The 14,065-nt window shown below is 41.9% G+C and overlaps 1 protein-coding gene across 1 annotated transcript in view; it reads right to left on the bottom strand.

Annotated features, from left to right (window-relative positions):
• Positions 1-10,390, bottom strand: part of FAM184A (family with sequence similarity 184 member A) — a 128,099-nt gene extending 117,709 nt beyond the window's left edge. Inside the window, exon 1 of the mRNA XM_024122470.3 lies at positions 10,133-10,390. Coding sequence (XP_023978238.1) covers positions 10,133-10,300 — 168 coding nt within the window. The 5' untranslated portion in view covers positions 10,301-10,390. The remainder of the gene's footprint in view (positions 1-10,132) is intronic.
• Positions 10,391-14,065: the final 3,675 nt, after the last annotated feature.

The following is a 14,065-nucleotide window of genomic DNA, read 5'->3' as shown; positions in this document are numbered from 1 at the left end:
AGGTTCCTTAAAAAACGAAAAATAGAATTACCATATGATCCAGCAATCCCACTACTGGGCATATACCCAGAAAAAACCATAATTCAAAAAGACACATGCACCCCAATGTTCATTGCAGTACTATTTACAATAGTCAGGTCATGGAAGCAACCTAAATACCCATTGACAGACGAATGGATAAAGAACATGTGGTACATATATACAATGGAATATTACTCCACCATAAAAAGGAACGAAATTGGGTCATTTGCTGAGACGTGGATGAATCTAGAGACTGTCATACAGCGTGACATAAATCAGAAGGAGAAAAACAAATATCGTATATTAGCTCATGTATGTGGAACCTAGAAAAATGGTACAGATGAACTGGTTTGCAGAGCAGAAATTGAGACACAGAAGTAGAGAAAATACGTATGGACACCAAGGGGGGAAAGCTGCGGTTGGGTGGGGATGGTGGTGTGATGAATTGGGCGATTGGGATTGACACATATACACTGATATGTATAAAGTTGATGACTAATAAGAGCCTGCTGTAAAAAAAAAAAAAAAAAAGTCTATAGAAAAACATGAGAAAAATATACAGGCTAAAAACGGTACTATAAATAGATAGTACTAATTAATAGTGCCCAGCACAGTATCTTTCAAGGACTAGACAGTCAACAAAAGTTTACCAACCTTTTAGATCTACATGCTCTATTTCAGTCATATTTAAGTATATCTTCTCTTGTTGCTCTGAGTAGACCATTATAATAAACACACACGAATACACAACTTCCTCTCAAAATTACTTGTACTTTGTTTACATAGTGCTTCACTAGGCAAAAGATCTAAGAATAGACAGGGGGCAAGGGGGGAGGAGGGATAAATTGGGAGACTGGGACTGACATATACACAGTACTATATATAAAATTGATAACTAATAAGAACCTACTGTATAGCACAGGGAACTCTACTTGATACTCTGTAATGGCCTATATGGGAAAAGAATCTAAAAAAGAGTGGATATATATATGGGAAAAGAATCTAAAAAAGAGTGGATATATATATATATATATATATGTATAACAGATTCACTTTGCCCTACACCACACCTGAAACTAACACAACATTGTAAATCAACTATACTCCAATAAAAATTTTAAAAAGAAAAAAAATGAATACTATTTAGTGTTTTGGTTATGAAATGTTTTCTGAAAGAAATGAGATTCTGTTAAGACTGTGCTTAAGGAGAAACAGGATGAAAAATGCAAATACCTGTGAACACTCAGACACACATTTAGCAGAATAAACAAAATCTTTCCAACCAGAAAGCCCAATATCTAGAGTATGTAACTATCCAAACTCCACACTTTATTTTATAAGGAAGAGAGACATGGCAAATGAAAAATGAAAGTAACAATTTATTCACAAATAAAGTTTCAGCATTTGGCAAAGGATTGGTATAGGTCTGGCCTAATCTGTAAATATACTGATTATCAACAAGGATCTGGAAGTGATAAAGGACTCTACATAATTTATGAATGGTATGACTTGAATGTAAGTATATTATTTTGGAAGGTAGAAAATCATTAATCCCTATGGTTAACTTCTAGTTAACTAAAATAATTCATTCTCCAACAATTTTGAATAGGGATTTATCTTTATATTTTACTAAAATTAGCAATTTTATTGATAATTTAAATATTAGTAATGTACTTTATGAACCAACATTTTATTTTCAAACCTTCTTAAACCTCAAAGCAGAGATGTACATATAAAGAAATACAAATTAGTCATTTTTAAAAGTCATTAAAATACTATCTCCCTTATAATAAAAAAGGTGTTACTGCGTACCTGAGTCTATTATCCAAATCCCAAGTATTATGGCTAATCACTAAGTCTTGTTTTTCCATCCACTATAGGTCCTTTGGTAGTCTCAGCCTCCCTTTATATCTCAAAATGACAGTAATAAAAGATATAGGACAAAAATTTTTCACATATTCAACTTCACTACTTTTTCTACATTCTTGTTAAAGTTTTGGTAGGAAAGAAAGATGTAATCGTTAATGAAATAAGTTTGAGGCCTACAAATGACAGTACTCACTGCTGTAGTTTAATAGAAAGCTAAAAATAAAAGGTTTATTTTCTAAAATATTTGCTCTGGTCTCAAATGTTAAGTACACCAAACTTAACTGACTATAACTGGTGATCCTCAACCTGCAAAGACTGGTGTTTCCAAAATTCATTTCTATGTATTAATTGATTGACAGTCAGAGACTATTTTCCAAAATATTTTAAAGGACCGTTAAGTTATGGAGTTAAAGTAAAAAAAAAAAAAAAAAAAAAAAAAAACTTTATGGCTCAGAGCACACCTGAAAGTAGTATTTTCCCCACATATTTATAAAACTGTTTTTATTTAAAAAAAAAAAAAAATCCTGAATTCAGTTAGCAATTTTCTCCCATATCTCCTCAGGTGTTTGTCTCCCAAAAGGGCTGGGGGACACCAATTCCAATAGACTCACTGTTGTTTTCATTCAAAAGTAGCCTGAAGGATATAGAAACTTTCTCCGATGAAAAAACAAGTATGGAATTAAGAATTTCTATTATTCACATCAATCCCATTTTCATGGCATAATATTCAAGTTTATTTGCTCACAGATAAAAGAGGTTTTTAATCTCATAACATAAATTGAAAGGGCAGAAAAACAGTACTTTACCACTCCTCACCCCACCCCCATTACCTCCTATTGTCATTTGGAAGTTAACTGGCTTTACAGACCCAGGTTACTCCATTCTCATCTCAAATTTAAGATATGAAAATTTCAGAAATACTCATAATTTTAAGAAAGCATAGAAATTTACTTATTAATTAAAATAAACAAATTGTTTCAAATTTTGCTGAACCCTTATCCTTCATACTACTTTTTAAGAGGTTGACAATTAGAAGACAGCACAAGATTTTCATAAACAAATAAGACAGAGAGGGGTCGCGGGGAGAAAAATTGGAAAACTTCCAACATACTGCCCTCAGAAATGGGACCTAAGCAACAATCCAATTAAGAAAGCAAGCAGTCAAAAGAAAAATAATTAAAATAACCACATAGTAGTAACTTTGACACCAAGTATGACAGTATCTAAATCAACCTAATTAAAGAATTTTTAAAGTCAGGAATGACTGAAGCTGTTAATAAAAACATGAAAATATTATGACATTTATCTGAGAATATAAAAAAAATAGCTGTTACAAATCTACCAAAGCCAGTCACAAACTGTACAACCCACATATCCAGAAATTGTGCAGTGTATGGAAGAGGCAGGTGGGTTTCACTCTCATCAGGTCTGTGCTTCAAATGGTAAGCAAAACATAGTTCCAACATGGGGAAAAACAACTCTGTGGCCGCTTAGGAGCTGAGTGGGTAATATTAGTTAGAAGGAAGGCATACACAGCAAAAAGAGACCTGCTAGTATGGCTGTCCCTCTCCTAGACCATTCCAGAGACCTGGGTTTGAATCCAAGATCTGCCAGTGACAAGCTATATAGTCTTCAAATGACTTTACACCCTCAACTTCCATACCTGTAAAATGAGAGGGTTAGGCTGGTAAGAATCTATGGTTTCTTCCAGCTCTAAACCTTTTAATGCTAAAGGCAGTCGATTTATAAGTTTTTAGACAATTGATTAATAGCAATATCATGCTTTTGTGTCCATTAGTAAAATACAGGAAATTAATTCAAACCACTCAGCTAAGACTAAAAGATTACACCTAAGCTGCTGCATAACAGAATGTCAAAGCTGCAATGTAACAAAGGAGGCAAAAAAAGACGCTACGTTTGGCATATGCCAAGCTGAAACAATCCAAGTCATAACCAAAACTAAATATTATTATGAAACAGTATTTAGGTAATTCAAACAAACCAACTAGTGAGAAATCAGTTGAAGTTAACATAGAGAAAACAGAATTGTTTGAAAATTTCACTGGTTTTGGTATTATATAAACACATTCAGGTTCTGAATATAGTAAAAGCAGAGTTAGTATTAAATGACTGATCAAAAGACTATTTTTCCATATTTGCTAAGATCTGGTATATCAATTACCTTCCTTTTGAAATGATAAATAATATTTATATTTTAGACAAAGTGCTTTATGTTTTTACTTTTGCATCAAAAATAATAAAACAATATATAGCTTTTTGAAGCAGTTTAAGGGGAAGCCAAATATTTAAATATTTAAGAGTAATTTAACTCAGCTGAAATGATCTAGCATTAATCCAGAAGAGTAGCAGATACAACTCCTCAAAAATATTTACTTTCTCTACTATATAACAAAATTACGTGGCACATCATTATCTTCAATAAATATTTATTAAGCTTTTAAAACACTGTGCAAAACATTCATGTTAAGATTACATGAAATACATAGTCTCTACAGCTGAGGAACTTAGAGCCAAATTAGAGAAACAAAGTATATTTATAAACACAATAAACAGTGTGCAAATGTGTATTATTAAGTATCAAATAAGAAGTACAGACAATAAATGTTACAGTAATTCAGAGTAAGGCAAACCCAAAAAGGCCCAGGTTGGTCAGGGTAGTTCTTGGGAGGAGACACATAAGTTGGGTATTAAAAGAAGACTTTTAAGAAGGGTTTGATGCTAAGCACAGAGAACACAAAGCAACTGTTCCTGCTCTTTGTAACCTTATACCCAACCTTATACTAGTTATGCCCGTAAGTGATAACTGGACTAAACTACATCAAAAGTGCAACAACTAAAAAAGTGTTAGATGGGCAGCTAACATGACAGGATGTTAAAAGGGAAGTTTCTACTGAGAACCAAAGACAACTGACATTCCAAAGCAGGTGCCAGAACATTCTCAAAATTTCCAAAGGAGGCAGTCTAAAGTGTTGAGATGTGTTACCTCCTACCCTCAACGCTAGTGAGAGAAGCTTCAAGGAGAACACAGTGGGGGGTTCTGGAGAAGAGTTCCTCGGGGAAAGCTACAGGAACAAGTGCTCTTGCCTTCCAGAGGGGAGGGAGGAGATGGATGCCTGCCTCTCACCTAAAGCCTAGAGGAGAAGGCTTTTTTTTTTTTTTTTTTTTGCGGTACGCGGGCCTCTCACTGCCGTGGCCTCTCTCCTTGCAGAGCACAGCCTCCGGACGCGCAAGCTCAGCGGCCATGGCTCACGGGCCCAGCCGCTCCGCGGCATGTGGGATCTTCCCGCACCAGGGCACGAACCCGTGTCCCCTGCATCGGCAGGCAGACTCCCAGCCACTGCTCCACCAGGGAAGCCCAGAGGAGAAGGCTTTGATGGGACCACTTGAAGAGCTTGATATGTGTCTCGAGAACTCTGAAGAACACACTGAACCGGCACCTGATTCACCCCTGGAAATTCCAAAGGATAAGAAGCTAGATGAAGAGCATGTGTGAGATGTGAGAGCAGAAGAGAGACAGCTTCATTGGGACCACTTCCAGAGTTTGTCTGGACAAAGAATGAGCGCTCCATATGGACCAATGTGGGTTCAATGAGAGAGACAGTGAGAGCTGGGGTGATGTCATCTGGGTCCAACCAAGAGGGTCACCTGCAGCTTGAACAGACCTCAGCAAAATGAACATGAGGTCCTGCCAGATCCAAGAATCTGAGGAAGACATAAAAAACCAGCCAGAATACAGATGCATTCTCACTGTCAAGCAATGTGAGGTGGGCAATTGAGGTGGGAGGTGGAGGATCCACATGTGAAAGAAAGAACTTTAAACATCTGCCAAGTCTACAGCAGCACCGAAGCGAGATCACCAGGCACTAATCGAGTGTTAGTTAGCTAGTTGCTGCTCTTCTTTCCTCTCCTCCCTTCTTCCTTGTCCAACTTGGGAGAAGTCAGAAACTCGCAGTGGCAAGACAAAGAAGGAGCAGTAGAAAAGCCCAGTCAGAAGAAAAAAAAACAGTCCCCGACTATTGGCTTCCCCCTTGCAATGGGCAGAGCTAGCTAGGAACTGGGCATGGGGGAGAAGCTTTATCTTTAACTCAGGTTTGGTTTGGGGTTTTTATTTGTTAGTACTAGACATTTTAATAATCAAATTGAGACTTGTTACTGAAGGACAATTTGCAGTAACTAAAAGCAACCAGAAAAGTCAAGTTTATCCATGGGCAGGGAATATGCCAGCCTCACAGCATAAATTGAAAGGAATAGTGAATGACAAAAATAAAGCTGTTTTATAATTTTATCCCATAAGTCCTGCTTCTCAATTGAATGCACTAAAAAGTCAACACAGTGGAGAGCAGAGACGTACACAAATATGATCTTATAAAACATAACTACCCATCCAGCTTCTCTATCTTGAGATGGCTCAGTCATTAACAATTCCAGAAATCTGCCATAACATAACTCAGGAATCTAATAGTAATTCTTAAAATTTGACATGAGCAACAAAATATGATAGACTCACTTTATTTATTTATTTGGTTGCACCAGGTCTTAGTTGTGGCATGCATGTGGTATCTAGTTCCCTGACCGGGGATCGAACCTGGGCCCCCTGTATTGGGAGCACAGAGTCTTACCCACTGCGCCATCAGGGAAGTCCCTAACAGACTCACTTTAAAAGGCAAAGACTGTCTTGATCCCTGCTGTATCTCTAACACTTAGCAAAGCACCCCTTACATAAAAGATGCTTAAAGAACAGCTGTGACCTTTCCGTGCGATGGCTGCTAGGTTAGGTTCTTAGAAAACAGAATCTGAACAAATATGCCTGCAGCTGAGACTGCTTTTTAGTTAGTTTAAAATATGTCACTATGTGTAAAGTTATAATGTAGATTACTTTCATCCTTCTCCTTTCATTGTCAGCCAAATCTCGGATAAGTGCATATTGTATTTTTAATACTGTACGATAAAAACAGAGAGAAACTGTGAAAATTTTAAACTCTATTCAAATACAAGAAAAATTACTAACAGTATATATATTTTTAAAGATTTTAGCAGAAAACCCACAAAGAAATACAGTATCACATAATGTTATTAATGCAGGATGGTTTATTTTTAAAAGAAAGTAGCATTTAAAAGTATATTATCCAGTATTTTACTAATACTTTGTTGGCATATAATATGTCTTTTCAGTGACAGCCTGAATTAAGAGCCTACTATCTTAGAGAGTTATAGTATCATCATCTTTCTTTAAAAGATTAGGAGGGCTCTTCTGGTGGCACAATGGTTAAGAACCCGCCTGCAGATGCAGGGGACAAGGGTTCCAGCCCTGGTCCGGGAAGATCCCACATGCCGCGGCACAACTAAGCCCGTGAACCACAACTACTGAGCCTCTGCTCTAGAGCCTGCGAGCCACAACTACTAAAGCCCGCACGCCTAGAACCTGTGCTCCTCAACAAGAGAAGCCACTGCAATGAGAAGCCCGTGCACCACAACGAAGGTAGTAGCCCCTGCTCGCCACAACTGGAGGAAGCCTGTGCACAGCAATGAAGACCCAACACAGCCAAAAATAAATAAAATAAATAAATTTATTTTTTAAAAAAAGATTAGGAAATTGAGGCTCAGAGGTTAATGACTTGCCCAAGGTCATACTACTAGTAAATGGTAGAGCAGGAGTTTTAACTCAAGACAGTGTGTCAGATTCCCAAGCCATGCTAACAATAACATTGAAGAGGTGTTCTGTTGACTCATTTCCAAAAGAAATAAAATCTTATTTTAATGGTTACCTTGATAATGTCTAATTTTGAAATACAAGCTATTGCCAAGTTCCAAACATAGTTCTATTAACAAACCTCTACTGGTGTGAATTTATTAATAAACTCTTCATGAGTGAAAACTCTATAAAGCAGATAGCAGTAAAATTTCTATCAGTCAATATTTTACTCATGATATCATTCTTATGGTATTTATCATAAGTATATGTGACTATAAAATTGACAGTTTCTGGGGCTTCCCTGGTGGCGCAGTGGTTGAGAGTCCGCCTGCGGATGTAGGGGACACGGGTTCGTGCCCTGGTCCGGGAAGATCCCACATGCCGCAGAGCGGCTGGGCCCGTGAGCCATGGCCACTGAGCCTGTGCTCCGCAACGGGAGAGGCCACAGCAGTGAGAGGCCCGCGTACCGAAAAAAAAAATAATAATAACTGACAGTTTCCAAGTTGGTACCTGAAGCAAGCAGGTCTTATTGTATGTTTCAGAAACTAAAGGGTGTTGGCTGAAACACAGCCCTATTATCAGACTGTTCCATTCTCCTGCATTGTCTTAATAACAGAGGTAAGAGACGGGGTGGGATATTTCAGTGTTAATCAGTGGTTCTCCCCCTGCCCTCCCTCCCCGGGGAACATTTGGCAACATAAATTGGCCTGAAGACATGTGTATTGTCACTACTGTGTGTGCATGTGGGGACTACAAGTAGAAGCTGCTAGGTAGCACCAGGGATGGTGCTAAACATCCTATAGTGCACAGGGCAGCCCTGCCCACTCCCAACAAGGAATTATTCAGTCTAAAATGTCAGTAGTGCCGAGACTGAGAAACTCTAGTGTGAGATTAAATGTCTGAGGCACTTAGCAGAGAGGGTGGCGTGAGTGTTTAGAGATTGTAACTATAAACACTAAATCAGTGTCCAGTAATACTCAGGAAAGATTAGGTACAGCACTCAAGCCGTGATGAGAGCACTGGCAAGAGGGCAGCCCCCTGCTTTGTTAGGTTTGAGGTGGGTAGTGTAAAGAAAGTGATTGCAACTTCTAGTAGTGCTCCAACATTTCACAGTTGTGATTTTTTTTTTCTGATTAAAGAACAGGAAATTGAAAAAGTATCAGTAAAAAGAAAAGTACTTTGCTGGAGAGAAAAGAAACTTCATTGGTTAAACTGTACACAGTTCCACTACCAGCTTACTGAGTGTTTCTATGACTTACAGCAGGGCCCTAGAGAGTTACAACCTAAAACAAAAATAATGGATGTTTTGGACACACTATAAGAGAAAATCAGAGTAAATAAATATACATGTGCTTCATTCTGGACATCAGTATTCTAAAGACCAAACATGACTTCAGAAAGCCTGGCTTTTAACTCCCAAATGTGTAAATGCTCTGATGGCATACTACTGTTCCTTCTTGGGCCTTCCCTTCTCTGAATTTGGGGACCCTCAGTCAAAAGAGAAAACAGTAAAAACTGGACACGTAGCAACCTCTGAGATGGTGCTGACATAAAACAAAAACCAAACACCAACAAGCAAAATTGCTTGGAGTTGAAAGAGTCGGACTTCAGAGGTTATCTAGTAGCAAACCCCACAATGCCAGCCTCTCTTCACATACCAACACTCCTAACAAGTGGTTAGCCGACTCCACTTAAACACTAAACTAAGGTCTATCACTTCTGCTAGCTTTCAGAAACCACGAATCACTTCTTCTCACGTAATGGGTATTGAAAGATTGCTCGCGATCTCTAAAGAGAGCAATGTAATTGATCTAAGTTGCTCCTGCTCCACAGATACCAACTGTTTCTCATTATCAACATTCCCTTAAGCAGAAAAAAAGCTCACATCCAAAGACGATTCTAAACTACAATTGGCCAAATCTGCGGGCGTATTTGCCCTTTGAAAATTACCTTCTGATAGACTGAAGCATTTAACTAAATGCAGACACATGATTCATCTAAAAAGCCTTGTTTGACATTTTGTCAGTATAAAGAATGACTCATTAAATCCTGAAAATGGCACGCTAGGTATGTTTTATCCTCCTACATCGCTCAGCAGGGTTTATTCTCCCCTTAACTACGTAACCAATGAAAGATACTGATGGAATTCGAAGACTCCGGATCATGCTGGGTAAGTACGGTACAGTTACAGTAAAGCCTCGTGGAGCTTTGGCAGATGCACGAGAGCAAAACTAAAATGATTTATTATTGTGCCGTAAAAGAAGTAGATCCTAATTTGTTCTGTGCTTGGGGTAGCGGGGGGCAAGTCCCATAAACCCAGCTTTGCTGTCGGGTTTAATTTAGTTTAAATTAACGTCACCGGCGTTGCACCGAAGTTTGAACGGTTACAGGAGGTAAGTCTCTGGCTGTTGCTTCCCCAAAACAGCCCCCTTTTAACTCGCCCCGGGCGCAGGGCGCGCAGCCTCCCAACCGGGCAGGTGGGCCCCGCGCGGCGTCTCCGCAGTGCCCACCCCGCAGCCGCTCCCTTACCTTGGTGAGCTGGGCGATTTTCTTGCTCATTTTCAGGTGCAAGTCCTGGCTGTAGTCCATGCAGTGCCCCGCCTGCTGCGCGGCGGCCGGCGAGGGCGCGAATCTGGCCGCCCCGGCCGCCGAGCCGCCGTAATAGTGCTGCTGCCAGCTCATGCCCGGGGTCGCCATCTTCCCGGCAGACCCCGGCCGGGGCACCGATGCCCGCGCTCGGGGGGCGGCCCGCCGAGCAACGGCGACGGGGACGCAGGAGCCGGGGCGGCCGCTTCCGGACCCGAGACCCAGCGCCCGCCAGCCGAGGCCGCCCGCGCCCCCCCGCCCGCGAACCCCGAGTCACCGCCGTCCAGGGACGGGGCAGCCCCGCCGGGCCGAAGCCGCGGCCGACACCGGCGCGGGGCAGATGCCCGGGGTGTGGCGGCGGCGGCCCGGGGCTCGATCCGCTCTCGCCCTCTCTTCAGCTCGCGCCTGGCGGGGGGAGGCGTGGGAGGCGTGGCCCTGCAGGTCTCGCTCCCAGCCGACACCCAGCGGGACAGCCGCCTAGGGGTCTGCGGAGGGAGGAGGAGACTGGGCGGGCTGCTGCGGGGGGAGGCGGGGACCTGGAGGAGGACGCGGGAGCCGCGGTGCCGCCGTTACCAGGGCGCGCGGCCCGCGGAACGCGCGGGGTGGCGACGTCATTTCCCCGCAGCCAAGCTCCGCCCCACGCCGCCGCCTGCCCCGCAGCCCGGCGGCGGGTACGGGCACCTCCTGCGGGGCTCGCAGCCAGTGTCTAACCCTGCGGCGGGGAGCCCCGAGCTCCGGCCGGTTCGTGGTAAGCCCCGTGTGCCGCGCGTGCCAGAAAAGACTGGGCCGTGGTCACCTTCGGTGTGTAGAGCGCGTGCCGATTTACCGAGCCTTTCCACGTGCATCATCACGTGCGCTGGGCCCAAGTGGCTCTTCCCCAAGAAGAGCGGTAAACTCACATCCCGCTCCCTCCCAACGATGGCCTCAGCACCAGAGACGTGCGTAATGAAGTCGCGGGGAATCCTATACCCCCTACCCAGACCCTTCCTTGCAAACTCACACAAACATGATTGTTACAGTGTCTTAGGCTGACCGACTACGTGCCAGGCACTGTCCCTCATTCAACACCAAGTGTCTATGTGGAGAGGACACACTTCATCAGTCAATTGGTATAGCATTGCACCACTACTTCTTCCCAGTCTAATGGAGCCCCAGACAATTATATATGAAATCTACTTGGCTGCAAGTAAAGGGGAAAACAGAAGCTGAACAAGATGTCCTTAAGGATTTGGAGCTGGGCTAAAATGTGTCATTACTTGTGAATTTTCACCTTACTAAATGTGTTATTTCCCACTAATTTTCTCCTCACATCTTTACTCCTGCAGGTCAAATAATTTTTTTTTTAACGTAGTGTCCTGTGTTGAAGTAAATCAGTCATTTTAGAGCATTCTTAACACAAACTTTAAAAATATAGAATCGTGCCTATTTTTAAAAAATATGCTCTCATGCAGTTTTGCAGGACTGAATCCTCTCCTGTTATAATATGTAATTTCTCTTTAGCATGCAACTAACCACCATATAAATCTGATATTATTAACAAATCCGATTGGGGGCCATATTAAAGTATTTGTGACAAAATCTAAACCTACAAGGTGAAGGTCGAATAGGATCTTGAAATACTTCTGGAACTGTTGGAATTCCAGAAAGGAATTTTGAAATTGGCTACCTCTTTTCCCAGATGCTAAGTACCCAGCCTTCCCTCTAACAGAACTTTCAGAAAATAAGTTGTCTAGTTCCAAGGTCCTGAATGGAGCAGATGGCCAGAAACAAATATCATGCAAATTTTGCTCCCTTCTTAAGCTCTAATGATTAAATGAAATTAAAGAGAATTAGAAGGTGGGTTATTTCATCAAATTCTAGGCATGGAAGATTCACAGTCATTTTAGAACCCTCATGTCTTTTATATTCTATGCAGAAGTGTGTGCTCCAAATGCTCCTAAGTTTCTCTTCGGCAGGCGGACTCTCAACCACTGCGCCACCAGGGAAGCCCTCCCTGAATTTTTATAGCTAACTTTTGCTAGGGCAAAGAAGGTGTTTTTTGTTTTTGTCTCTATGATATAGTGGACAGAATATAGGACTGGAAATAAGACCAACGTGTAGCCTTAACTGAGTCACCGATCTTGTTCATCCCTCAAGTGCATCCTCTGAAGAGTGTTATCAGCCCCTTCCCGGTCTAACTTGGGAGTTAAAGGTTCCAACTCTGGTCCACTAGTGGTTCACTCTGAACCCCATCACAAGAGTTCCTGCCATTGCTATACAGCATAGCCCAGGAGGAGCCTTTTCCTAAATACTCTGCTCAATAGACACCCAGTGTCATTCCATGAATTAAATAGTTTTACCTGACCACAGTGGGATAAAACAGGTCATTTGATACCGAATTCTATTTAATTATGAATGATACATAGAAATACAAAGTCTAATATAATACACTCATAATCCCATCACTCAGAATCACACTTTTTAAAAATTCAGTAGGGCTTCCCTGGTGACACAGTGGTTGAGAGTCTGCCTGCCGATGCAGGGGACAAGGGTTCGTGTCCCGGTCCGGGAAGATCCCACATGCCGCGGAGCGGCTGGGCCCGTGAGCCATGGCCGCTGAGCCTGCGCGTCCGGAGCCTGTGCTCCACAACGGGAGAGGCCCCAACAGTGAGAGGCCCGCGTACGGCAAAAAAGAAAAAAAAAAAAAATTCAGTAAAGAAGTTGTGCAGTAAGAGAGAAAAGAGGAAAAGCTAGTTAGACAAGAAATCTTTGTTTAGCACCTGTATCTCCCATGAGATGGTTTATGCAGAAATATTTCTCAAAAGCCTATTGTGTGCCAGGTGCTGAGGCTGCAGTGATGACTAAGAATCAGTCTCTGTTAGCAGTCTAGTGGGAGAGAGACAAGTAATAAGGTGCAATACAGTGTGGTAAGTGTTAGTTAAAGGAACTCACAAGAGGGGCCCTTAACCCAGCCTTGGAGTGTTGAGAAGGCTTCACACATGTGAAAAGGTCATGTCCGAATGGACTCCTGAAGGATGAGTTCTTCAGATTAAGAGAGATAGTAGATGTGGACTGCTGGCTCTGAGGACAGCAAGGGCAAAGCCCTAGGGATGAGAGAGAGCGTAACCCATTTAGGGAACAGCAAGTGGTACGATGTGGCTGAAGCAAAGAGTTTGATGGGATGTCAAAATATGAGGCAGAGTATGTAGCAAGATTATTCGGGAGGGAGAACTTATTTGCCTTGATAAAAGAGGTTGGGACTTTATTCTAAAGGCAATAAAGACCCACTGAAAGGCTTTAAGCAGGTGACTGAAATAATCACATTCACAGTTTAGTAACGTAACTCTTGTGACTGTGGAAAATGGGTTACATGGGCAACTTTGTAGACATGGAGACTAGTTAGTTGGGAGGCTATTGCACTTACTCAGGTAAGAGAGGATGGACCAGTGACCTAAAATATGGCAATGAGAATGAAAGAAATGGATGGATCTGAAACAACCATAAGTTAAAATAGAAAGGACACTGGGGCTGAGGAGGAGAGAGTAGTCAGGGGCTCCCCCTGAGACAGGGACTGGAGAAGGAGGAAGAGGTGGGGGAAGGTGATAAATTCAAGGTAGAACGTGTTATCTTTGAGATGCCTGTGGAACACCTAAGTGGAGATATTCAGTTGCAATTGAATATAGAATAGGAGAGGTAATAAGAGTAATCAAATTTAGCACAGGGAGACCAGCTCGGTGCTTTATGACCACCTAGAGGGGTAGGATAGGGAGGGTGAGAGGGAGACGCAAGAGGGAGGAGATATGGGGATATATGTATACGTATAGCTGATTCACTTTGTTATAAAGCAGAAACTAACACACCATTGTAAAGCAATTATACTCCAATAAAGATGTTAAA

This window comes from Physeter macrocephalus, chromosome 10, assembly GCF_002837175.3.
Source record: "Physeter macrocephalus isolate SW-GA chromosome 10, ASM283717v5, whole genome shotgun sequence".
Classification (NCBI taxonomy): domain Eukaryota; kingdom Metazoa; phylum Chordata; class Mammalia; order Artiodactyla; family Physeteridae; genus Physeter; species Physeter macrocephalus.
Note: the sequence above shows the minus strand (reverse complement) of the source record. Positions and strands in the feature narration are given on the sequence as shown.